At 39.9% G+C, this 26,333-nt stretch overlaps 1 protein-coding gene and 1 pseudogene across 25 annotated transcripts in view; one reads left to right on the top strand and one right to left on the bottom strand.

The window, feature by feature from the left end:
• Nucleotides 1-26,333, bottom strand: part of FNBP1 (formin binding protein 1) — a 140,868-nt gene that overhangs the window by 34,741 nt on the left and 79,794 nt on the right. For all 25 annotated transcript variants that reach the window (XR_010841823.1, XM_067040525.1, XM_067040533.1 and 22 more), the window contains exons 5-6: nucleotides 25,602-25,664; nucleotides 25,071-25,175 (exon numbers count right to left, since the gene is read on the bottom strand). Coding sequence is in view for 24 of the 25 variants with exons in the window: in XM_067040525.1 (XP_066896626.1) it covers nucleotides 25,071-25,175; nucleotides 25,602-25,664 (168 nt within the window). In the remaining variant the exon portion in view is untranslated. The remainder of the gene's footprint in view (nucleotides 1-25,070; nucleotides 25,176-25,601; nucleotides 25,665-26,333) is intronic.
• LOC131761345 (heterogeneous nuclear ribonucleoprotein A1-like) lies at nucleotides 7,815-9,022 on the top strand (annotated as a pseudogene).

Genomic DNA, 26,333 nt, shown 5'->3' with positions numbered 1-26,333 from the left:
GCCACATTCTTCCTCTTTGTCAGCGGACTGTTAACTCCCTTCCTGACCATACGCTTTGGCTTCCGCTGCACTGTGTTCACTAGCAAATACATTAAGCTAGTCCCCAGCTACCCTGCAAAATCCACGCCTCTCCGATACACAGTAACCCTCCTCCATCTAAATAGTAGCCTCCCCACCTACACTCCATCTGTTCCCCCCATGCAACCAACTCAAAAACCCGTTTAACTCTTTCAATTACCTAGAATTTTATCATTTCTCACTCTATTATGACTGCTGGAAAAAAACCCAAACACACAAGGAAATCCCCAGGTAGACCTCCCGTTTCTAAAAAATTCTCTTTCATTTGCAAAACTCCCTCAGAAAAAAAGTCTCAGAAAAATCCCAGGGGAGGGAGGTTCCGTCATCTCTTTTGTAAGGAGAGTAGCAAGATGGACAGTCTCCTTATTTATTTTGCAGAAATGATTCTAATTTGGTGAAAACTTAAAATAGCTTAGTTCTGAAACAGAGATCAGAATGTCATCATTAAATATGCACTTATGTGTGTATACACACACACACACACACACACACACCCCAGATAAGCAGATTAATGTTTCCTGACAATCAAGCCATCGTAAGGACCATAGAATATTTTACCCATGAGAACTGGAGGTGAGCCTCTGCCAGAGGTACCCCAGCACCATCTGATTGGAAGGGGTCGTCATCCTCTAACCTCTGAACTCCCCAGAATCTCTAATCATGTTTTTGCTTTGGCTATATAATTGCTTTTATAAGCATATTAATTCATAATAGTTTCACAGTGCCCTGCACAATGCATTCCTGAAATGTAACTAGGTGACCAGTAGATGTAAACTATGGAAGAAACTGAGATGAGGAAGAACATGGATAAAATCCAGCCTGGAAAGTGAGCTGAGTAGAAGAAAACAGACTCCAGAGGGAATGGGTCTACCTTTCGTAAAAGAAGCATGATCTCTCTGGGAGTTTTCTTGAAAGGAAAAGTTTGGACCTGAGGTTGCAAAAGCCTCTGTACCTCTGCAGATTCTCTCTGACTCACTAAAAGGATAAAGCAACATTTAAAAGCAGCAAAATATTGTCACACATCACATTCTGCAAGGCCACGGCAGGAAGACAGGACTGTCTTACTCTCAATCGCAGCACCCAGCTGCTTTGAATTAATATCCACTGTTGAATCCCAGGCCCAGGAATGTGCCACTGTCCTGACCAACATTTACTATGGAAATCTATTTTCGTTTCATAAGCTGCTATGTTTATTTTGCGATGGAACTTCAAGAGTCTCTCTCTAAAACTAGTGCTGAGTCAGTTACTCATTACTACAAATATGTTTTTAAAAATATCTTTTAAAGTATCTTCAAAAACTTACTTGGAGTAACTGCTAAGTTTCGAGAGTGTATCTCCCAGTGTCTAAGGCTACATGAAGATTAGAAGCATCACAACTTCTCCTCCCTTTTTAAGTCCATCTGAAAATAGCAACTATTATCTTAAAGAGGTACAGTATTTCTATTCTCAGCCAGACCATTAGCGATTTCTTTTCATTCATGTTCTCATTCTAAGAATAAAAGATACCGCATCTTATAGCAATATTACTGTATGGCAGAGAGAAGGTCAGAGGATTTTTTTTTTTTTTTTCCTAATGACTCAGAGTTACAGACTTTAGAGATAACATTCTAAAAAAGTCCAGAATGACCACAACTGCATGAGGCTGTAATTCACAGCCATCTTTAAATAAGAACTACTACACCAGTTTCACTGTCAATCAGAAAGACTGAATTTAAATTTTAGAATTTCTTTGACAAATCCTTGGGAATCTCCCCAAATAAATCCAAATAGGCCTAAGTATGTATTGCTTAAGCGCTACTTCACTGCTTAGTAATTCTTAACACCGTCTAACTCAACATCCTATGGAAATAAAGCTGTGCTGCCTAAAAGGTCAGAGTTACAGTTTCTAAATAAAGAAAACAATATTTTAGAAACCGAGCTGCAGCCCAATGCTTCTAAATCCTCACAGGTTTAAAGACAAAAATACTAAAATCCATATAGTTAGTTAAATTTAGATGATTAGCATGGCCAAAATGTGTAGCTATTTCCTGTTCAATTCGCTATTACTTTTTCCTTAATATTTCAAATATTAAGAAGAAAAGAACACTGCTGGCTGAGTCTCAATTGTCATAAACAGAGAAAATGAGCTATACTAAGGAATGTGTTTACCCTCACACAGGGAACGTAGTTATACTTACATCTTTTACCAGGGCTGCTTATAGCTTTTGACCTTTTAACAAAATGAGCAAATAGGGACTGGTTCTAGTTATATATTTATTGTTAAATACATAATGAGATGTATTAATTTGTGAACATGACCTCAGACTTCTCAGGACTGTATACATGGCTGTTCCTTAAATGATAAACTATTTATTGCAGCAGCATTCCTAGCTTTTGGAAAGTCATATTTTTCCTTGGTTAGAAGTATGTAAATATAACAACTAGGAAGGCCCCACTTGATTACCAAAAATTTGGGGAGAGCACAATGAAAAATGTTTCATCACTGGTAGTTCCAACAGCAGTAAATGTTCTCTGGATCAGCTGGACTTTCAATATTTTATTTCATCATTATCATAAGAAGAGATCAATTGTATTTTAGGCCAGAGGGGAAAGGAGGGCTAAATTGAGATTTTATTCTGAATTTACTATTCTGAACCACAGCTAGGCTGTCCATATTTATAATCCAATAGCCAGTGACCTGCAACAGCTCCACTTAGGGGGCAGATGGCCTGACCACCAGCCCCGAAATCCAGCCAAAAGGGCACAGAGCCTGGGCTGGAGACACAGCAAGAATCCAGCAGGGCACCTGGCTCTCAATTCACCCTCCTGCAACTACCTGAGCCGCTGACTTAATATTGTGGATAAAATCAAACTTACGAACTTAATAACCTGGGTTATCTGGCCTCTCTCCATCTTTAGTTCTTTTTTCACCCAATTACAAAAATATGCTTGCTGTAAATAATTCAAATTTACAGAATTGTAAGGTTTAGAAAGTAAAAGTCCCTGCACGTTCCACCCTCTGGTAAACATTGGTAATAGTGACAACCGAGGGTCCTTCCCTGGTGGAGCGGGATCTGAGATAACACTGAGAAGAGGTAGAGCAGCCTTGGGAAATTCACCGGAAAGTTCCAAGAACACAGCTGCAAGGACATCATTAACTGACACCACCACATTACAATGATCCCCGATCAACAGCTGGCAAAGATGGTGAGTATCAGAGTCACCAGTAGCTCCAACGACTGGAGCACCTTTCCTTTTGGACGTGGCCAGGTTAAAGAGAAGAAATGCACACATTTTCACAGCATACAAGAGAGGCAGAGGCCACTGGATGTTGTGACCTTTTCTCTAGGTGTGTTGTTCCCCCCACCCCCATGCAGCACTGCACAGCATGTGGGATCTTAGTTCCCCAACCAGGGATCAAACCCACACCCCCTGCAGTGGAAGCATGAAATCTTAACCACTGGACCACCAGGGAAGCCCCTCTAGGTTTTTTTTTTAAATAAAGGATGTACTTTATTTTTTTTTAAGTAATTTATTTATTTATGGCTGCGTTGGGTCTTCATTGCTGCGCGTGGGCTTTCTCCAGTTGCAGTGAGCGGGGGCTACTCTTCGTCGCGGTGCGCGGGCTTCTCATTGCGGTGGCTTCTCTTGTTGCGGAGCATGGGCTCTAGAGCGCAGGCTCAATAGTTGTGGCGCACGGGTTAAGTTGCTCCGCGGCATGTGGGATCTTCCTGGACCAGGGATCGAACCCGGGTCCCTGCATTGGCAGGCGGATTCTTAACCACTGCGCCACCAGAGAAGTCCTCCTCTAGGTATTTTTGAGACCAGAAAAACAGCAATCTATTGAGAATCCCCGAAACTTCTAACTGTTAAACTGAATTTCTCTATGATCTGTCAATGATTAGGAGTAAAACTGATTGCACCCTCGTCTTTGACCCAGCAATTCTACTTCTGGTAATTTATCCTAATGAAATAATTTTCAGTGTTCACAAAAGATATCCACACAGTATTGTTTACAATAGCTAATAATTTGAGACAATGTCCAGTGATGTGATTGGTTAATTATATGTCATACCCTTGATGGACTATTGTGTAGCTTGGAAGAAAAATAATCTGAAAGAGTATTTAATAAAGGAAAGTGAAAGCTATATATAATTTAATTTTTTTCAAGTTTCTAAAACAGTATTTACAGTATAATCTCATTATTATAAAAATAAAACATTAATAATGATCACTTCTGAAAAGAGTGATGAAGTTAGTTTATTTTGCCAAAAAGCTTAGTGAAAGAGGCAAATTCTAATGCAGAATTCCAGAAACAGTGAAAGATTGAAGAGGTATGGATTGCTTTTGAGGTGTACACACACACACACACACACACACACACACACACACACACACACACACACGCTGCTCTGAAAGATATAGTAGGAGGGATATTAACAAAGGAAGAGATGGAAAAGCTCTCTGTCTGGAGTAATGTTGTTGTATGATAAATGGCATTGTTTCAATTTCCCAGCAAACTGTTGCATCTAGAATACATTTTCAAGTTCAAGACTAAAATGCATCTAAACATTCCTATTCAGACAGAACACCGTGAGTTTTTGTTGGAGACTTCCAGGCCAGGACTTGCCAAAACAATGAGTCTGTCTTTGATAAATTATAAGGGCAGCTAAAATACAGAACACAGAAAAACTTCAAAATAAGTTAACCAAAGAAATATGCTTGAAATATTCCAGCAATTTCCTGATTTCTTTTTTCTTTTAAACAGGCTTACAACTTCTAGCCCCAGCATTGTAGGTTACTTTGGTGCTGAAATAGAAGGAGAGAATATGAAAGATAGAAAATGAGACCAGCATCTCAATCCCTCAGGGGCCATTCACTTGCTAAACAGTTTTAAGAAAAGGCCTTCTGTTTCCCTATACCCCAGTTGCCTTATTTAAAAAGTAGAATTAGAAGGTGAGTGACATTTTCTGCTGAAACAGAAGCCACTGCTGATATGATTGCTCTTGATGCTGGCATACCTCCAAGTTAAGCTGGTGAAAACAAACTTGGTATGAGCTCAGAGATCTTGGTAAAATATAAATCATGGTTTCCAAGACTTGCCCCCTCCTCCTCCCTGGCTTCTAACACATTATTATTGGCAAGGGTCTTGAGTGTTCAGTTATAGTAGGTCGAGACTGATGATCTCTTTCTCTTCCCTTTCTCCCCTTAATAAATAACGTCATCCCCAAATATGACACGCACTAGCTTCCATATATGCACAGCTGAGGAGAACAGCCTGGATTCTGGAAAGTTGATGCCTATATGATCATCATTCTCTACGGCTGTGGCATTATTGTGAAGAGCAAAAATACTGAAAGCACTCTGAAATGCAGTTCTACAAAACATATATATTCCTTAGAAGAGTAAAAAAAATTAATCATGTTATATACCCAGGAGAAAGAAATGAAATACCATGAAATCTGAGGTATATATATGTACATGTACACACACACACACACACACACACACACACACACACACACAATGGAATATTACTCAGCCATTAAAAATAATGAAATAATGCCATTTGCAGCAACATGGATGGACCTAGATATTATCACATTAAATGAAGTAAGTCAGAGAAAGACAAATACCATATGATATCACTTACATGTGGAATCTAAAAAAAATGAGACATGAACTTATCTACAAAACAGAAATAGACTCACAAAACAAACTTATGGTTACAAAAGGGGAAAGGGGAGGGGGACAAATTAGGAATTTGGGGTTAACAGATACACACGACTATATATAAAATAAACAACAAGTACCTCCTAGATAGCACAGGGAACTATATTGAATATTTTGTAATAACCTATAATGGAAAAGAATCTGAAAAAGTATATATATATATATATATATTTATGGCTGAATCACTTTGCTGTACACATGAAACATTATTTAAAAAACTACACTTCAGTTTAAAAAAAAAAGAGAGAAATCTGAGGTGTTTGGTGAGCAGCTGTTCATCCTTAGTACCCAAGTCACAATAGATGTTTAATCAGGAATGTTTAATACTAGAAATCTTACAAATGTTATTTTCAGTAATATATTCTTAAAAGGTCAAGATAAAAGATTACAGGCCCTTCCTGAATTTTGACCACAGTACTACTTTTCTGTTCGTTCCTTAAGCTGGGCAACACCTAGCAAAACTTCTAGGGGTCAAAGAAGACAACAAAGAAGTTTGATTAGTTATCAGGCTATGGGATGAAATGGGGTAAGAGTGTCCTCTGAGAAACAAAACCTTAAGCCTGTGTGTACCAGAAAGGTGTTGCAAGAATCTCCACCACAAGAAATTAACATAAAAATCGGCCCCAGGCTGTCTGGCCAAAATAAATACAAAACCCTAATGGGAGTGGGGATACACCCACAATCCTGCTTTTAAGGGATTCCCAGAGGAAAAAAACCATCCCTGTTGAAGGTATGCTCATACAAAACATAATAATATTAACAATCATAAATGCACAAGGAAATAAACCACTGTGAGAGCTGACAGAGTAGAGAGAAAAACTATCACCATAAAAACTTAAGCTAGGGACTTCCGTGGTGGTGCAGTGGTTAAGAATCTGCCTGCCAATGCAGGCGACAAGGGTTCGAGCCCTGGTCCAGGAAGATCCCACATGCAGGGGAGCAACTAAGCCCGTGCTCCTCAACTACCGAGCCTGCACTCTAGAGCCCACGTGCCACAACTACTGAAGCCCACGTGCCTAGAGCCCATGCTCTGCAACAAGAGAAACCACTGCAATGAGAAGCACGCACACCGCAATGAAGAGTAGCCCCCCTCGCCACAACTAGAGAAAGCCCATGTGCAACAACGAAGACCCAATGCAGCCATAAACAAAAAACCAAACTAATTAATTAATTATTTTTTTAAAAAAACCTGAGCTAAAAGAAAAATGTAAAGAACATATAAAACAAGAACATTTAAAAGGATTAAAGCAATAAAAGAAGCAACATAAATCACAAGAAAATGAAAAGACATTATAAAGATGAAGCATATCTGAGAAAGAAGCAAATGGAACTTCCAGAAATTAAAAATGCACTCATTGAAATTTAAAAACTTAATAAATCAGTTAAATAATAGAATAATTGAAGAGAACTCATGAAGTAGCTGAGAAAGTTACACAAAGTGTAATATATAGAGATAAAGAAATGAAATGAAGGAAAAAGAAGTTAAGAAGCACGGGGAATAGAATGAGAAGTTTCATACATATCTGAGCCCCAGAACCAACAATTCAAGAGAATGAAAGAAAGGCATATTTGAAGAATTAACACCTGAGAGTTTTCCTACATTTATGAAAGGAGCAAATCCCCAATGAACCCTAAGCAGAGTAAATAAGAAACAAAAAGTCTGTACTTTGAAATATCACAGTGATGCCACAGAATACGGAAGGCCATGATAAGGTCTTAAGAGCTAGGGAGGACAGTCAAATATCCAGAAAAGGCACACAGTTAAGTAGTCAGCCAACTTCCCAAAGGAACAATCAATGATAAAAGACAATGGAATGAGGTTTTCAAAATGTTTAGAGAAAATCATTGTCAGCTTAGAATTCTATACCTAACTAAACCATCACATTAGAGTGAGGACAAAATAAAGACATTTCAGACAAATAAAGAACTTACGAGATACGTTCGGTAGATTACTCCTTTCTGCTCGTGGACGCCGCCGAGGAAGCACCGTTGACGTCTCCCCCCCGCCCCCGTCCACGGCCGTCATGTCTAAGTCAGAGTCACCCAAAGAGCCCAAACAGCTGCGGAAGCTCTTCATCGGAGGTTTGAGCTTTGAACAACCGATGAGAGTCTGAGGAGCCATTCTGGGCAGTGGGGGACGCTCACAGATTGTGTGGTCATGAGGGATCCAAACACCAAGCGCTCCAGAGGCTTCGGGTTTGTCACGTAGGCCACCGTGGAGGAGGTGCGCGCGGCCATGAAGGCAAGGCCACACGAGGTGGATGGGAGAGTTGTGGAACCAAAGAGGGCCGCCTCAAGAGAAGATTCTCAAAGACCTGGTGCCCACTTCACCGTGAAAAAGATTTTTGTTGGTGGCATTCAAGAAGACATTGAAGAACATCACCTAAGAGACGATTTTGAACAGCATGGGAAGATTGAAGTGATTGAAATCATGACTGATGGGGGCAGTGGCAAAAAGAGAGGCTTTGCTTTCGTAACCTTTGACGACCATGACTCCGTAGACAAGACTGTCGGTCAGAAATACCACACGGTGAATGGCCACAACTGCGAAGTAAGGAAAGCCCTATCTAAGCAAGAGATGGCTAGTGCCTCTGCAGCCAAAGAGGTCGAAGTGGTTCTGGAAACTTTGGTGGTGGCCGTGGAGGTGGTTTTGGTGGGAATGACAGCTTTGGTCGTGGAGGAGACTTCAGTGGCCGAGGTGGCTTTGGTGGCAGCCGTGGTGGTGGGGGATATGGTGGCAGTGGGGTTGGCTATAATGGATTTGGTAATGATGGAAGCAATTTTGGAGGTGGTGAAAGCTACAATGATTCTGGCAGTTACAACAATCAATCTTCAAATTTTGGACCCATGAAAGGAGGAAACTTTGGAGGCAGAAGTTCTGGCCCCTATGGTGGTGGATGGAGGCCGATACTTTGCCAAACCCCGAAACCAAGGTGGCTCTGGTGGTTCCAGCAGCAGCAGTAGCTGTGGCAGTGGCAGAAGGTTTTGATTACTGCCAGGAAACAAAGCTTAGCAGGACAGGAGAGCCAGAGAAGTGACAGGGAAGCTACAGGTTACAACAGATTTGTGAACTCAGCCAAGCACAGTGGTGGCAGGGCCTAGCTGCTACAAAGAAGACATGTTTTAGGCAGTACTCATGTGTATGGGCAAAATAACTCGAGGACTGTATTTGTGACTAATTGTATAACAGGTTATTTTAGTTTCTGCTCTGTGGAAAGTGTAAAGCATTCCAACAAAGGGTTTTAATGTAGATTTTTTTTTTTTTTTGCACCCATGCTGTTGATTGCTGAATGTAATAGTCTGATCATGACGCTGAATAAATGTCTTTTTTTTTTTTTTAAAGAACTTACTACTCACAAACCCTTATGGAAAAAAATAAAAACAACCTATCATTCAGAAAGGAGGGAATTTAACCCAGAAAGGAGGAACATCCAAGAAGTAACAACACTTGGCCTGCCTTAGTACATGTCTCTGGCTGTGTGGATAGATGGTGAAGATATGGCTGCTCCCTTTAGATGGTCCCTGGGCCCACCTCTCCTTATTGGGCCCCTAGTATATATTGAGGCTTCAGGTCAATTGCTATTTATCACCTTATCCCAACCCATTATCACCAGCCTAGTTCTGTAGGCAAGAGCAGTGGCTAACAATAAAGAGCTCGTTTAATATAAACCAGGAGTGAAATCATACGGTACACTGGCAGGGACACTGAATTCACAAAGAATTCATAGACATGTGCTTCACTCTTAGCTCTCCCACATCCAGCACGGCCATTTTAGGTTAACGGTAATTTTAAAAATTTTTTTAAATTTTATTTTTATGGCTGTGTCAAGTCTTAGTTGTGGCACGCGGGATCTTCTTTCGGGTGTTCCGGCTCTTTGTTGTGGCATGCAGCAGGCTTCTCTCCAGTTGTGAAGTGCAGGCTTTTCTCTAGTTGGGGTGTGCGGGTTTTCTCTTCTCTAGTTGTGGCACACAGGCTCCAGAGCATGTGGGCTCCACAGTTGGTGGCACGCGGGCTCTCTAGTTGAGGTGCGCGAGCTCAGTAGTTGCGGTGTGCAGGCTTAGTTGCCCCGTGGCATGTGGAACCTTAGTTCCCGGACCAGGGGTGGAACCCGCATCCCCTGCAGTGCAAAGTGGATTCTTTACCACTGGACCACCAGGGAAGTCCCAGGTTAATGGAAATTTAACACTGTATAGCCTTACCTTTTTTATCTATAAAGGGATAAAAGAATTATGGCAAGGACTGAAACCCTCTTCGAAAAAAATAAAACACGTTCCCAATGTAAGTTTTTTGAGAAGTAGGTTCAATACCATTTTATGTGGATCACGTTCATTCTCCCATTTCACTCTTAATATCCTTCACAATCCGTTCTCACGTCACCTCTCTGGGAGATCCTACTCAACTCCCCGTCCTGTCAACATCAGCAGCATATGCTTCCCGCAAGGCCTGGGATGAAGTTCTCTCCATCTCATAGGCTCCCTCTCTGCTCTATCCATTCAATTTCTACCCATCCATCATACTCAAGCCCTGATTCTTCCTTCAGCGCTATCCCAACAACCTGTAATCCACATGCAGCTTTTTCAGCTGCAGAATCTATGAGCAACTTTTAAGCTCCTAGTATTTGCTCATCATAAGACCAGGTGATTTCACATATGAAGTACCTCATTAATCATTTTTTAACTACTGCTGCTCTGAATATCTTCACCCCGCAGCTTAGCATGCTATACACATTATCTGATTCTGCAACTGACTTGAGTTTTCCTCTCTATCTCTTTGTTATCTGCTAACCAAGGCCCTCGAGAAAGGTATTTGTTATCATCTTACTGATGCTCTGAACTATTTGTTCAATAAATACTCTAATAGAAGGTCTAGGATGTTTAAAATATACTTAATCGGGGACTTCCCTGGTGGTGCAGTGGTTAAGATTCTGGGCTTCCACTGCAGGGGGCACGCGATTCTAGCCCGCGCACCTAGAGCCCGTGCTCCGCAACAAGAGAAGCCACCGCAATGAGAAGCCCGCGCACCGCAACAAAGAGTAGCCCCCGCTCGCTGCAACTAGAGAGAGCCTGCGCGCAGCAACGAAGACCCACCGCGGCCAAGACTAAAATGAATTAATTAAAAATATATATATTAAGAACCAGCTCCTGGCCATGATAGACCATTTACTATCAGTAAAAATTAAAATATTTTATTAAATGAGTTGCCGTACAAAAGCCTTTAGAACAATGAGGGGCACAAAGGAAATGCCAAGTATTGAAGCCACACACACACACACACACACACACACAAACACACACACACACACTCAAGTAAATATCATTTATTTATTTTATTTTATATTCATGTTCATATATTCATATAATATGAATATTTGTATTCATGTTTTATTCAGTTCACTTTTATTTTCAGATCTAGGGTATGGGAATGACCTATCATCTTACTTCATTCTATTGCTATTTTGAACATTCACGTAGAGGCTTGTTGTTAGGAGTACTAAAGCAAAGCTAAGATAGATTCTCGTGTTAGCATTTTCATGTAAGTAACATAATGCATACTGGAAATAGTTCACTGAAGAGGCTTTTAAAAGCACTTGGTCTTCATATACATTCACTTTGGGGAGCACCCCACCCCCCAACATTTCTGATGCTCTGAGATTTTTACTTCCCTGTTATTATTATTTTTTTTTTTTGCGGTGCGCGGGCCTCTCACCGTTGTGGCCTCTCCCGTTGCGGAGCACAGGCTCCGGACGCGCAGGCTCAGCGGCCATGGCTCACGGGCCCAGCCGCTCCACGGCACGTGGGATCTTCCCGGACCGGGGCACAAACCCGCGTCCCCTGCATTGGCAGGCGGACTCCCAACCACTGCGCCACCAGGGAAGCCCCTCCTGTTACTTTTTAAATGTTTGTTTACCCAAACTCCATTTGTTGTGTAAAAACCACTTATTTCCAAAGCAAAGAAGCGAAAATTAAGGTCAACAACATAGAGGCTGTAGTAATTGCTAGCAAATGAACTAAAACTGGGAGCTGAATGCAACGTTAAGAATACCTGTATGTGAAACATCTAACCATAGTAAATAATGTTATGTTTCAACATTCCTATCACAAATTCATTTTTTAAATATTGAGTGTCATACCCTTAAAAAAAAAAAAACCCGCATCCTACTAATATTCAAAGTTGTGTCCTGTTTCCAAATATAAATACATTTATTCCACATCTGATAATTGGGGAAAATTTCCATTAAATTCCATTTCCCATATGAAGTATCAAAACAGAAGAAAACATATCCGTATTACTCAGGACAAACATTAAGCATCAAAACAACGGAAACCATTCGGGATGTTCATTTCATACAGGCACACTGAGGAGCAAAATAAACAAAACATAAACTCTACAGATATGACTGCTTACGGGACAGATATAAACAAGAGGATAACAAAGATGACTTTTCTAGAATCTCTGAACACTGATCCACTTTTAAAGAATAGTTGCAGCAACGACATCCATTACTCTATACATTTTTCTCTTGTTGCAAACGAAAACAATTTTAAACTAAAAGATCAAGCTGCCGTTGAGAAATTTATTTCCTGCTTTCATACAAACCACTTCCTCTTTTGGAAAAAAATTGTTTTCTACATTGGTACAGTGAACAATTCCTTCAGATAACCAGTCAGACATTTGATATGAAGCAAATTTGGAGAAAGCCCCAAAGATATTAACATGTTTAATAAAGCTGTCAACCTCGTGGTTACAGCAAGGGCAGAGAAAAAAATTTAATAGTACAATTCCTTATACGTACAATAACTAAAGTAGTCATCTTGCTAGAGAATGTTTCCCCAAATGGTAAAAAAATTTAACACTCTGCTACTCAGCTGGCTTCAGTTAGAACAGAACCCGTGCTTCACAGAGCAGGCACCCCTGATTCCAACTTAGGACAACCTCCTAAACCAGTACATTTCATCATGATTAGGCCAAACAGGGCAGCTTCTCACATTGTATAGAGAGTTCTTCTGGTTAGTCAACACCCAGAACGGCAATGAATTTGAATTAAGAATCCAAGTTAACTGTTTGATGGCAAACAACTGCCCAGAAAATGAAGACATTAGCACTCAAAGAATCACACAAGTTAAATGAAACTAGACCTGTAAGAAAAGGAGAAATTGATGCCAGAGTTTAAAAACCGTCACTTGAGGACACTAACAATTTCTGCAGCTACTTGGAACCACAAACTGCAGTTTCTGTTAAACAATATCCTATTTTGCATTTAGAAATTATGTAAGAGCCAACAGTCACAAGGCGAGGGCGAATTAGAGAAAGGGAATTATTCACTGCCTGACATGGATGGACTCGGTTTAATGCATGCATTTAGAAAACACTGTTCTCTCTGTTCGGAAACATTAGTTCACATTCCATTCATTTTGATAACCTTTTCCTTTTTCATCCCGGCCCAGCACTAGCCAGCTGCAGCATTATCAGAAAGCAGAGATTAGGCGCTGCCGCTCACCCACATTTGTCTAGCACGTTATTATTCCAAAGCACAGCGACAGATAAAACCCGACTTTAAAGTGTCTGTCACCAAAATGGCATTCAAGAAGTATGTAGGGAGCACATGGGAAAATTCACCGTACAGTCACTAAGTGTTAGGAAGAAAACGAAAGGCAAGTTCCTTAAAGTCAAGGACTGTGTGATTCCCCGACAGTATCTATGCCACCGCCACACCTCACCAGCACATAGGCAACAAATAATAGGCGAGGGAATGAATGGATAGGAACACTTCACAACTCAGGAATTCTGTCAACAAGTTAGATGCTTTTTATTTTTTTAAATTTATTTTATTATTATTATTATTATTATTTTTTTTTTTTTGCGGTACGCGGGCCTCTCACTGTTGCGGCCTCTCTCGTTGCGGAGCACAGGCTCCGGACGCGCAGGCTCAGAGGCCGTGGCTCACGGGCCCAGCCGCTCCGCGGCACGTGGGATCTTCCCGGACCGGGGCACGAACCCACGTCCCCTGCATCGGCAGGCGGACTCTCAACCGCTGCGCCACCGGGGAAGCCCGAGATGCTTTTTAAAAATGACAATAAGGCCATGAAATCATGATTCCATTAGAACTCCCTTAAATTAAAAAATATATATATACGGTAACTCATTTGGGGGCCCATGTTTAAATAGAAATAGACAAATTCGGAATTTAGTTGGATGAAAAGCTATACCAAGCGGAAGCAAACTGCAAGAAAAAAATTACTAGAAATATTTTAATAAAATAAATTAATGGCTACTTAGCATTCTGATTCTTCACAAGTAATCTCCAAACTCTATAAAGCTTGAAATACTGACTCCATTAAAAAGTAGTCTCTTGCCCACCTCTTTACACACTATACTCTACCCCCGGCCCCTCAAATCGAGAATACATCAAGAGTTTAAATGGTTCTTTGGCACCATGTCCAATCTGATGGCACTGGTCTACTGAGAGATGGGGCCACGGAGAGCTGGGCTCTCTGTATTTCTAAGCCTGATGCTTAAAAATGTGTAACTTGGAAATGATAATAGTCTGCTTGTCTAGGCTTTTTCCATCACACAATATTTTAATAGCAATGATGAAAATTTTAAAATAAAAGATGACCCACATATTGATTAAAGGCATAGAGAAGACTTTATTGGGGGTAAGTAAAGATAACTGTATTAGTATATACATACATACATATGTATATATGTACATACTCACGTGCGCGCACACACACACACACACACACACACACACATATACATACACTCATATACGAAGTGTATAAAGAGCACCGGTATGCCAGAAAGATGAAAATCTATTTTTAAAATGAGCTAAAGGGACTTTCCTGGCAGTCCAGCAGTTAAGACTCCACATTCCCAATGCAAGGGGCCCGGGTTCGATACCTGGTCAGGGAACTAGATTCCGCATGCCACAACTAAAGATCCCCCAGTGCCGCAACTAAAAATCACACATACCTCAACTAAGACCTGGCACAGCCAAATAAATAAATAAATAAAAATATTTTAATGTTGACCTTGAGTGCAGTTAAATCACTGCACTTTATTTTTCTTTTCTTTTTTTTAATGTTTTATTATTTTATTTTTATTTATTTATTTTTGGCTGCATTGCTGTACACGGGCTTTCTTCTAGTTGCCACGAGCGGGAGCTGCTATTCGATGTGGTGCGGAGGCTTCTCTTTTTGCGCAGCACTGGATCTAGGTGCGCGGGCTTCAGTAGTTGCGGCTCACAGGCTCTAGAGCGCAGGCTCAGTAGTTGTGGCGCATGGGCTTAGTTGCTCCGCGGCACGTGGGATCTTCCCGGACCAGGGCTCGAACCCGTGTCCCCTGCATTGGCCGGCGGATTCTCAACGACTGCACCACCAGGGAAGCCCCTAAATAAATTTTTTCTTTTTTAATAAAATGAGCTAAAGATTTGGGCACTTCAAAAAAGAGGTTACTCAAATGGCAGATAATGGTATACGAAAAGATGCTCAACATCATTCGTCATCAAGGAAATACAAATGCGAATTAAAACCACTACCAGAGTCCACTCCATGCTCATCAAAAAGGCTAAAATACAAGGACTGAGAATACCAACGGTTCATGAGGGCAAGGAGCAGCTGCCGCTGTGTGTCGGTTGGTACAGCCACTCTGTCAAAGCTCTGACAGTGCACCGCACCAAACACACACCTGTGACACAGGGTTCCACCTCACCTCAGGTACACGCCCAAGGCGGAGAGACCACGGCCACCAACTGACATGTTCACAGGAGCTTTTGTTCTTTTTTTTCTTTTAGGAGCTTTATTCTTAATTTAGTCTCAACATGGAAACAGTCCAAACATCTACCAACCTGAGAAAGGATAAATTGTGGTACACCCACACAACGGGCACCACACAGCAATACAAACCAGCCCCGCGTGACAAAACTATGAATCTCACAGACATCATACCGAGTTAGAGAAGTCAAACAGAAGAATATGTATTATATAATTTGTATGAAGTACAGAAATAGGCTAAACGAACGTATGTCAGAGGGCAGAATAACAGTTATTCTTATTATTACAATAACTTTGGGGTGGGGGGAGGGTTCCAGGGAGCCTGCTGGGGTCCTAGAAATGTCCCTTGTCTGGGGTGGTGGCACACGATTTCATATATATGTAAAAACGCATTGAGCTGTCCATGTAACATGGGGCCACGTTATGGTATGTAAATTACACCTCAATAAAAACCTATTTTGAAAGGTCTATAAGGACACATACCAATGGCGGGGGTGACCACCTCTGAGGAGGGTCTGGGAGGTGGAGGGCTGGACAGCAGAGAATACTTCCACCTTATCCTCAGTGCTTTAATTTTTTTACAAGAGACTCCTATATTTGAGTAAGACATAATATGGTTTGATTTTTCCATGTCCCCTTTGCAGTCCTTCGACTGCTCGATATTACAAGACAGATAGTAAGGACTATCTTTTCCATCTCCTTAAAAAGGAGGAAAAAAGTCTGGTTTTACCTTCAACTTGAGCGTATGGGTCACGAGCCGTGAGATGACCTATTCCAACCTCTACTGGTTCTTTGACATAGCCAGCTTCACTAACTTCAAATCACTACAACTCATTCCAAGTCTTCAAATCCAAAGCTTTCTGACAGTGGCATAAAAACCGTTCCACTGAACTTATTTTCTTTCCCCGTCGTTCTTCTGAGGCACACGGCATCCTCACAGCATCCAAATATGTTCACTGGCCCAGAGGTAAAACGGTCAGTTGTTTTTCTTATGTCTACTTTCAACGTATAAATTTACATTTAGTTAAACTGGGTGCCTCAAGGCTCACAAATACCCTCTTGTAAGCAAATGACTCAACATCTGGCCACACACTGATACTGAACACAAAGCAAAAACGTGGACTCGAGCAGATTTAGGCAATCTGACCACAGAGCCAATCCCTCTGTGGAACATTTAACTTCCCAAAAGGAGAAGAAGAAAATCAGGCTCCTACCCAGATCCTACGCAGCTTAGAAGACGCACATATAGTTCCCATGAGCCGTGTCATCAAACACAAGCGTAGTTTAGGCAAGTCCATCCTACTCATGGTGGGAGCAGCTACAATGTCTTTGTAAACACGGGCATGGCATTCCAAGTGTGGTGGGGCTGACTGCTGGAAAAAGGAGGGGGTGTGATCTTGAATACAATTGGATAATTTAATCATGGGCAGAAACTGGAGGAAAAGACATTTATATTAGATCTGAAGGCTATTAGAAGTCAAAATGGGAAATTACATTACGTATCCATAAGAACTGAAACACTGCATCCTTTCAGCTTCATACCGACAAGAGGCTTCACTGCTGATAATGCAAAAACTGATATAACAATCAAATCACAGTTTGGGGGAAATTATAGTGCTTCAAGTGATACTCATAAGCAAAATAACTTCAGAATTCCAACGTTTAGACATTGCTCTATGAAGTTCAACATCTGTGATGCTAAAATCCAGTAATTTATCACATCCTTAGGGAGGAGGTAAAGAGTACTTCCATAAAAATAACAAAATGACTCTCTACGTATAAGAAATAACAATACCTCGTTGGAAATATTAAAATAGTTGAAGAGAGCAATTCAATTTGGTAGTACCTTCCAAAAGTCCTAAAGCTGCAACTGGACCCAGCAATTGCACGTTTGTTAAGTTAACTACCTTGGATCTGACCTGAGGGAGGAAAATTAAAAAGTCATCCTGGAAATTTTTCAATCACAAAGGACTAGAATTCACACAGCATGTGTGGATCCCCAACCCCAAGTTGGAAATTCAGATTGATGCAGTCCTGGCCTGGTAGTGACTCCAGGTAATGCCAGCTCCCTGGAGAACCCACTTTAAATGTAGGCCAGAGGTGAAATTCAAAAAAAAACGCACATTTATAATCACACACACTCTGTTTTGAATCTCACATGTTTTTCTGCTGTGACATACTTTCTTATGTGACTGAAATATAAGGCAATGATGTTGGTATAACACAGAAGCCTTGCCGGTCTATATGCAATTTTTCACAGTAAATTAATGTTTGGAAGCCATCGCAGGTAAGCCTCAGCAACGTCATGCAGATTTTAAGAAAAAGGCTAAGTACGTCTGAAACTAATATAATACTGCACGTCAATTATACTTCAATTTAGAAAAGAAAAGAAAGAAAAATGCTAAAAATCTACAGAATTGCAACTAGTGGCTGCTTCAGTGGCTTCAAGAACTGCTACAATACTCATTCTGTTGAACTAACTGGTAAAGCTACAAATGAAAAATCTGGAAAGATATTTCCACCTGTGGCAGAACAACAGATAAGCGCAGGAAGTATTTATCCAGGATCAGATTTTTCATTTTGCTGAAAGTGAATGCTTCCAAGGACCTACATGTCTTAAGGCCCTAATACTCAGAAGGACCTACATCTTAAAGGACAAGGGCTGTGATACTCAATTCAAATGCTAGTTGTTTTACTAGGATTTCTGTCTTGTTGGTTCTCTGGTTACAAAGTTCTGTAAGTATTGAGTGATCTATTTCTAAGCCTATTTTCCCCTAAGTCCTGTTCATTATTTTTAGCAGCTTTTTTTTTTCCAGAACATAAAGTTTTTCAGCAACGCATTTATGGCATTATAGAAGAAAGGACAAAAATATAGGAGGAAACAAGTCAGCAGACACAACAAACTAAAGAAAGAGGCCCATATAAATTGTAGATACTGAAATTAATCAAACAGAGAATATAAAGTCAGTGTGTTTAGTATGCTTAAAGAAGTAAAATATGGTACAAGGGTGTGACAAAGCAACAAGAAAATAACAAATGACTATATAGATTTTAAAGAGAACTATAAAGAACTTCTAGAAATGAAAATGTAACAACTGAAATTAGAAACTCAATGGACATGTTAAACCACAGATTAGACACAGCTTAAGAGAGAATTATTGAAATGAAAGTTATATCTAAAGGAATTACATGGAACAAAACAGAGAAAGAGAGAGACAAAGAGATGAAAAATACAAATATAGCTTAACAGGCATGGAGGATAGAGTAGATATTTTAACTAATGACTTATAATCAGAGTTCCAATGGAAACAATAGAATGAGGAATAGGCAAACATCAGAAAATTCCAATTTGGAGGCAATAAGCCCAATGAATCAAAAGGAAGATAAAGAAAGTCACCCCTATTTTAAAGACAAAAAGACAAGAAAATAGATCTTAATAGTTACTAAAAAGAAGAGACAGATTATCTTCAAAGGATTAACAATTATACTGGCTTCTCACACACTGTGACTTCTCAACTACAAACGGGAGTCAAAAGATGGCAGCATAAGACCCTCCAGGTGCAATACAATAACCCTAGGGCTGTACACATGGAGAAATCATGTTTCAAGAATGAAAGTGAAAAAAAGACAGTTCCAATCAAACAAAAACTGAGATTTTACTGTAATAAATCTCTCCTAAGGGAACTTCTAAAGGTGTCCTTTGGGAAGAAGGAATAAGACCCCAGGTACAAAAAGAAATGGTGAACAAAGAAAATAGAAAGTATACTTACAGAACTATAAAAAAAAAATTAATGCAGTTGAACCAAAAATATTCACAAATACATTGCAATGTTAAGAGGGAGCTAGTTTTAGTTAAAGTTGTTTGGGTGGACATTAGTAAAGTCCTTAATTTACTTTACAGTTAGGCTGAATATATATGTTAAAATGTCTAGGACTTCCCTGGTGGCGCAGTGGTTAAGAATCTGCCTGCCAATGCAGGAGACACGGGTTCGAGCCCTGCTCCAGGAAGATCCCACATGCCGTGGAGCAACTAAGCCTGTGCGCCACAACTACTGAGCCTGCACTCTAGAGCCCATGAGACACAACTACTGAGACCACGTGCCACAGCTACTGAAGCCTGCATGCCTAGAGCCCGTGCTCTGCAACAAGAGAAGCCACCGCACTGAGAAGCCCGTGCACCGCAATGAAGAGTAGCCCCCACTTGCCACAACTATAGAAAGCCCACACACAGCAACAAAGACCCAATGCAGCCAAAAAAAGTCTAGGTTTACCAAATAAAGCACAGAAATAGAACACATAATCTCCAAAGCAGCAGAGTTGAAAATGGAATGAGGAAAACAAAACACAATTTTCAAAAATCCAAGAAGGCAAGAAACAGAGAGTATTAGGGAAAGGGGGAAGGAAACATAGAAAAAGTGAAACAAATAGAAATAAAATGAGATGGTATACATCCATCCAAACTCTCCAGGTGAAAGGTAAAGACCATCAGACTGTATTAAAAAGAAATCCAGCTATATGCCATTTACAAAAGACACATCTAAATATGGGAACATAGAAACATGTAGACTAAAACTATGGGAAAGACTTGCCAGGCAAATGCTGACCCAAAGAAAAGGCTGGTTTATGTTGGGTAAAATAGACTTCAAGGCATAAAACATGACTGTGGAAAGAAGATCACCACATATCAGTGAAAAATTAAATCACATTGAAGATATTACAATTCTAAACTTTATTTTTTAATAAAACAGCTTTACAATGGAAGAGCAAAATGGACAGAAAATGCCAAATCTTCCATCGTTATCATCACAGTAGTTAATGTAATGATCACTGGCCACTGCCATAAATGGCTTTGAGTATCTTGTACATATTATCTCAACCAACACTCGCATCAATCTTTTCCTTCTGTGTCCCCATTTTACAGACAAGGAAAGTGAGGCACAAAGAAGAGACATATCTCTATCAAAATACATTACAACAAGCAGACAAAAAATCCTTAATGATGGGAAGATGGGGGTAATCAGCAAGTTTGCTCTAATGAAAAAATGTAGAACTCTGCAACCAAGAAATGGAAAATACACATTCTTTTCAATTACTTAGAGCACATTTATAAAAGCTGACCCTGTACTAGGCTATAAGACAAGTCTCAACAAACGTAAAAGTCTCAAACTCAGACTTTCTAAAACCAAAATGAAATTAAATTAGAAATCATTAACAAAAAGATAAGTTTAAATACGTCATACAATTGGAAATTTAAAAATATGCTTCCAAATAAACTACTGGAGAGACTAAATAGTAAAAGAAATGAAAAATATCTGGAAATGAACAATAATAATACTATTGCATACCAAAATTCGTGGGTTGCAAATAAAACAGTAGTTAAATGGGAACTTTGTTCCTTAAATGCTTATATTAGAAAAGAAGAAAAGTTGAAATGAGGAAAGCATCTGAAGAAAGAAATTTTTAAAAGGGCAATAAAATAAATCCAAAGATATTGACAGAAGAGGAAGAGGAGGAAGAAGAAGAAAAAGAAAATAAATAAAATAGAAAGTAAAAAGAAGCTCCATAAAGATAACTTTTGGTTCTTGTAAAATACTAATAAAAAATGATTTTAAAAAAAAGACCCTCAGGACTTCCCCAGCGGTCCAATGGTTAAGACTCTGCACTTCCACTGCAGGGAGCACAGTTCGATACCTGGTCGGGGAACTAAGATCCCACATGTTGCACAGCATGGCCAAAAACAAACAAACAAACAAATAAATAAAAGATGAAGACCATTAATGCCCTTTAAAAAAAAAAAAAAAGACCCCCGGACTTCCCTGGTGGCACAGTGGTCGGGAGTCTGCCTGCTGGTGCGGGGGACACGGGTTCGAGCCCTGGTCGGGAAAGATCCCACATGCCGTGGAGTGACTAGGCCCGTGCACCACAGCTACTGAGCCTGTGCTCTGGAACCCGTGAGCCACAGCTCCTGAGCCCATGTGCCGCAACTACTGAAGCCCGTGCACCTAGAGCCCGTGCTCTGCAACAAAGAGAAGCCACTGCAATGAGAAGCCAACGCACCCAAAGAGGGGTATCCCTCACTCACCGCAGCTAGAGAAGGACTGCGTGCAGCATCAAATACCCAACACAGCCAAAAATAAATAAATAATTTAAAATATATACATTATTAAAACAAAACAAAACAAAACAAAACAGACCCTTCCTGGGACTTTGCTGGTGGTTCAGTGGTTAAGAATCGCCTTCCAATTCAGGGGACGTGGGTTCGATCTCCGGTCGGGGAGCTAAGATCCCACGTGGCGCGGGGCAACTAATCCTGCGCGCCACAACTACTGAGCCTGTGCACTCTGGAGCCCACGTGCCACAACTAGAGAGAAGCCCGCGCCGCATCAAAAGATCCCACATGCCACAACGATGATCCCGGGTGCCACATTTAAGACCAAATGCAGCCAAATAAATAAATAAGAATCGATTTTTTTTTTAAAGGCCCTCCCCCAAAAGTATAAATAAATAATATTAGGAATAAATAAGGGGGACACACAATATATGCAGCAAAAAATTAAGGTGAGAGAATATTATGGGCAACTTTTGGCCACTAAATTTGAAAACTTGGGATGAGATGGATATATTTCTAGAAAAATATAACATACCAGGATCAACCAAAGAAAAAGACAATAAAGGAATTGGATCACAATACAGTATTACAAAATATTTAAGGAACAGTTAATTTCATCTCACATACATTATCCAGAGAATAAAGAGCAACACTTCAAAACTAAAAAGAAGTAAAGCAAACTAGAACAGCCAAGAAAGAAAAATTACAGATCAATTTCAATGACTATAGATGCAAAATCTTAAAATGTTAACAAAATAAATTCAGCTCTGTATAAAAAAAAGTACATCATAACCTAGTTATACTTGTCCCAGGAACACTAATTTGGTTCAATACAAGAAATTTTATTTATTTATTGATTTATTTATTTTTGCGGTACGCGGGCTTCTCGCTGTTGTGGCCTTTCCCGTTGTGGAGCACAGGCTCCGGACGCGCAGGCTCAGCGGCCATGGCTCATGGGCTTAGCCACTCCGTGGCACGTGGGATCCTCCCGGACCGGGGCACGAACCCGTGTCCCTTGCATCGGCAGGCGGACTCTCAACCACTGCACCACCAGGGGAGCCCAAGAAAATTTAATAATGTAATCTACCCGTTAATGGATTAAAGGAAGCAGGGAAGCAGAAAAGGTATCTGATGATGTTCAATGTTAAGTCAAGCTTTAAAAAAAAAAAAACTTCTTGGCAAAATAGAAAAAGAAGGGAAATCCCTTAGCCCGATAAAGGGTATATTATAATCATGCTTAATGGGGAAACATTTGAAGCACTGTCTTTATAATCTAGAACGAGATAAGGAAGTCCACAATAACTGCTACTGCCAACATAATAGAGGTCATAACCAACAGAGCAAGATAAGAGAAATAGAAGAAATAAGACTGTCGTTATTTGCTGGTGTTATGACTTCTCTAAGGAAAACCCCAAAATAGAAATAAAAAGAGTTTAGCAAGCATCTGGCTCTAAAATTAATATATAAAAGTTACGTGTTCTGTAGTCCACGTGAATTAAGTAAAAAACAGAATATCAAATGAAAAACAGTCAAGTCACAAGAAAAGAAATGAAAGTATGATTTTGTTTCTATAAAGGGGAAAAGGGCGCAAAATTATGAAATAAACTCTTTGGAGATACAGATACCTATGGTAAAGCTATGAAGAAGCGAGGAGATGATTAACACCAAATTAAGGATAAAGTTTACCTCTAAGGTAAAGAGAAGGATGAAGTTAGGAAGGGAGACTTGAAAGGCAACAATAAGATTTTTATTTCTTAAGATAGGTTGTGGATTTCGCAGCTGTTCCCTTTGTTCGTATTCTTTACACTGTACATGTGTAGTACACATAATCTTTTTTAAAGAAAAGGCTCTGAGGGAATTCCCTGGCGGTCTAGTGGTTAGGACTCTGTGCTTCCACTTCAGGGGGCACGGGTTCGATCCCTGGTCAGGGAACTAAGATCTCGCAAGACACGCGGCGCGGCCAAAAAAAAAAAAAAGTAAAATAGCTTTGTTTAGAGACCGGGAAGGAATGGTGGAGGCTCTGAAAGGTATTGTATTTTATTAACCATAGTTGGATGTTTTAATTTTTTCTCCTACTTCATTTGGTTGTATTTTCAGGTATTTCTACAATGAGCAAGGATAGATAGCTTTTTTTCTAAGAAAAGGTCATAATAGTAATGCCTTTTAAAAAGTCTTTCAAGAAATAAAAATCACTACAATTTTACAATTCAGGGTAATAAAATATTTGCTACAGAATGCATACCTTTGTGCCAGGTATGTTTCTGGGACACATATACTGATTTTACCTCCTTTAACCCCAAATGATTTTTTGATAAACTTTGGGTCAATCTATTTTAATGGAATAACATATTAAATACTTCGGGGAATTAATATTTTATGAGAACTTATAACAAATTTATGGTAATTTATGGTAACTTTACCAGCAAATTAATATATCTTTTGGTGAAGTAAATATCTCCACTCAAGATCAAATATAGACATTAAGAATGTGTTTTCTAATAGATACTTTTAGAGGAAAGCATGCCAATATATACCTAGGCCTTAAGCAAGGAATTGGCAGAATTGCGCGATAAATATCTAAATCACACTATTTTCTGAGCAAATTCAACTCCAAATAATCTGGCAAAAGTGTAAGAAATCTACGAAAATGCAGGGGTTTTCCCCACGTAAAGCATGAGTCTGTGAATGTCAAAACAGCCCTGGGCAGACACGAATGAACACTGTTATTTAACAGCCTAGTTTTGTTTACACTAATATTGATGACTTTTATAAAAAGAAACTTTGACTTCCAAGGAAAAAACACAGAGGGAACCACAGGAAGACACAGTACAAGCTTTATAATAATATTCCTAATTGCCAATACAAGTCCATTTCGGGGAAAGCTTTTGGGAGGACTTTCCAACGCAAGCCTTCAAGTACAACCTGTTATCAAGCTGAGTGAATCCATTAGAACACAGGCCACTCGTGTGAATCTCTTTACCTTTTTAACAGAAGCACTGTAATCGGCCGGGCTCTTCCAGATGGCACTGGACAGTCTGCCCCAGCTTTTAAGAGGTTGACTTTTTCTTTGAAAAGCCATTAAGAGACAACCACAGTCTGCGGAAACCACCCCCTAAGGTATGTTCATGGTCTAAGTCTCCGTGTTATCATCCTGATGACTAAATAAAGCAACAGACTGCTCAAATCATAACACCGAAGATTCCCCAAATTTTAGATTCTCCCCCTGCCACCGCACCGCCAACATCCCTCCGTTGACACAAAACGAAAATGATCCCAAGTAAAGTGGCCTTTTGTGGTTGCAGCAGAAAGAAGAACTTGGGGACCCGCAGTCAGGGAGGACACGTGATGAACATTAAAAAGGGAAACGAAAGAAAGACCCTCACTTTCACCTTACCTTTTCAACATCTGCTTTTGTAACATTTATGTCAGCATCCATTTTCTCAAAGTACTGCTGGGCTCGGTCAGCCTCTTTGCAATCCCGCTCAAAACGTCTTTTACTCTAAAAGCAGAGGAAGATGGTGGCGGGAAAGTAATTTTTAATGAAACCATGAGATTCTTATGAGAAGATATAATTTTATCGACATCCGCCCCCCCCTTCCCCCACCCCCGAAAGCTTTCTTCTCCAAACTGATTTGTTCCATGCCATCATTTCAGGAAGTTATTTTCAAATTTATTTCCATCCAAACTGTCTAATCTTTGTTCTTTCCATATGATTTTTAGAAAAAGATTCTGCTTGAACTCTTTTGGGCTTAACATTTTACTTTCAGTAATGATTTCTAGAAACCCGTTAAATTCAAATTATAAAAATATCTAAAGACAATAAAGAGTGTCTCTGTTTTGTACTTCCTGGTTGATTCAAGCTTAAGTTAAATTCAAACGAGAAAATCTATAAAGACATTTCTTGAACGGCTGGGTTTTCACTTACTGATTCTAGTTGCTTCCAGCAAGTCTCTATGTGCTGCTGTGCCTTCCGGCCATCATGAAAGTGCTGGAGGGGGGAACACATCCATAATTAGTACCCCCTCTTTCTCACATTAACACTTGAGAAAAGAAAAATTCATCCAATTCAATGATATTTAAATATTGAATATCTAGCATGTGCATGCTGGAGAAATTTAAGAGTTAAAAAATAAATGGGAAATGAAAACTGTAATAGTCAAGAGTTCACTTTCAAACGTTAGCTATAATAATACTGAACGCTAAGACTTACACACACCACTTGTAAAAATGACAGGAATGCTTTATTAAGATGGCAATCACTTTGACCTTTTTTATTTTTAATTGCTTTGAGATGTAATTCATATACCAAAAGATTCACACACTGACATTGTTCAATTCAATGGATTTTAGTATAGTCACAAAATAGGCAACCCTCACCAGTCAATTTTAGAACATTTTTATCACCCCAAAAAGAAACGCCATACCTCTCAGCTGTCACCCGCCATCCTCCCCAGCCCTAGGCAAACACCACACCACTTCCTGTCTGTATAGATTTGCTTATTCTGGAAGTTTCATATATGATGTCTTTTGTGACTGACATCATGCCTTCATTATTTCATAATGTTCACTTAGCCTAATGTTTTCAAGGTTTATCCACGTGATCACATGTATCAGCACTTTACTCGTTTTTATTGCAGCGTGCTATTTCTTTGGGTGA

The sequence above is a fragment of the Kogia breviceps genome, chromosome 8, assembly GCF_026419965.1.
Source record: "Kogia breviceps isolate mKogBre1 chromosome 8, mKogBre1 haplotype 1, whole genome shotgun sequence".
In the NCBI taxonomy this organism is placed as follows: domain Eukaryota; kingdom Metazoa; phylum Chordata; class Mammalia; order Artiodactyla; family Physeteridae; genus Kogia; species Kogia breviceps.
This window is presented reverse-complemented; position numbering and strand designations above follow the sequence as displayed.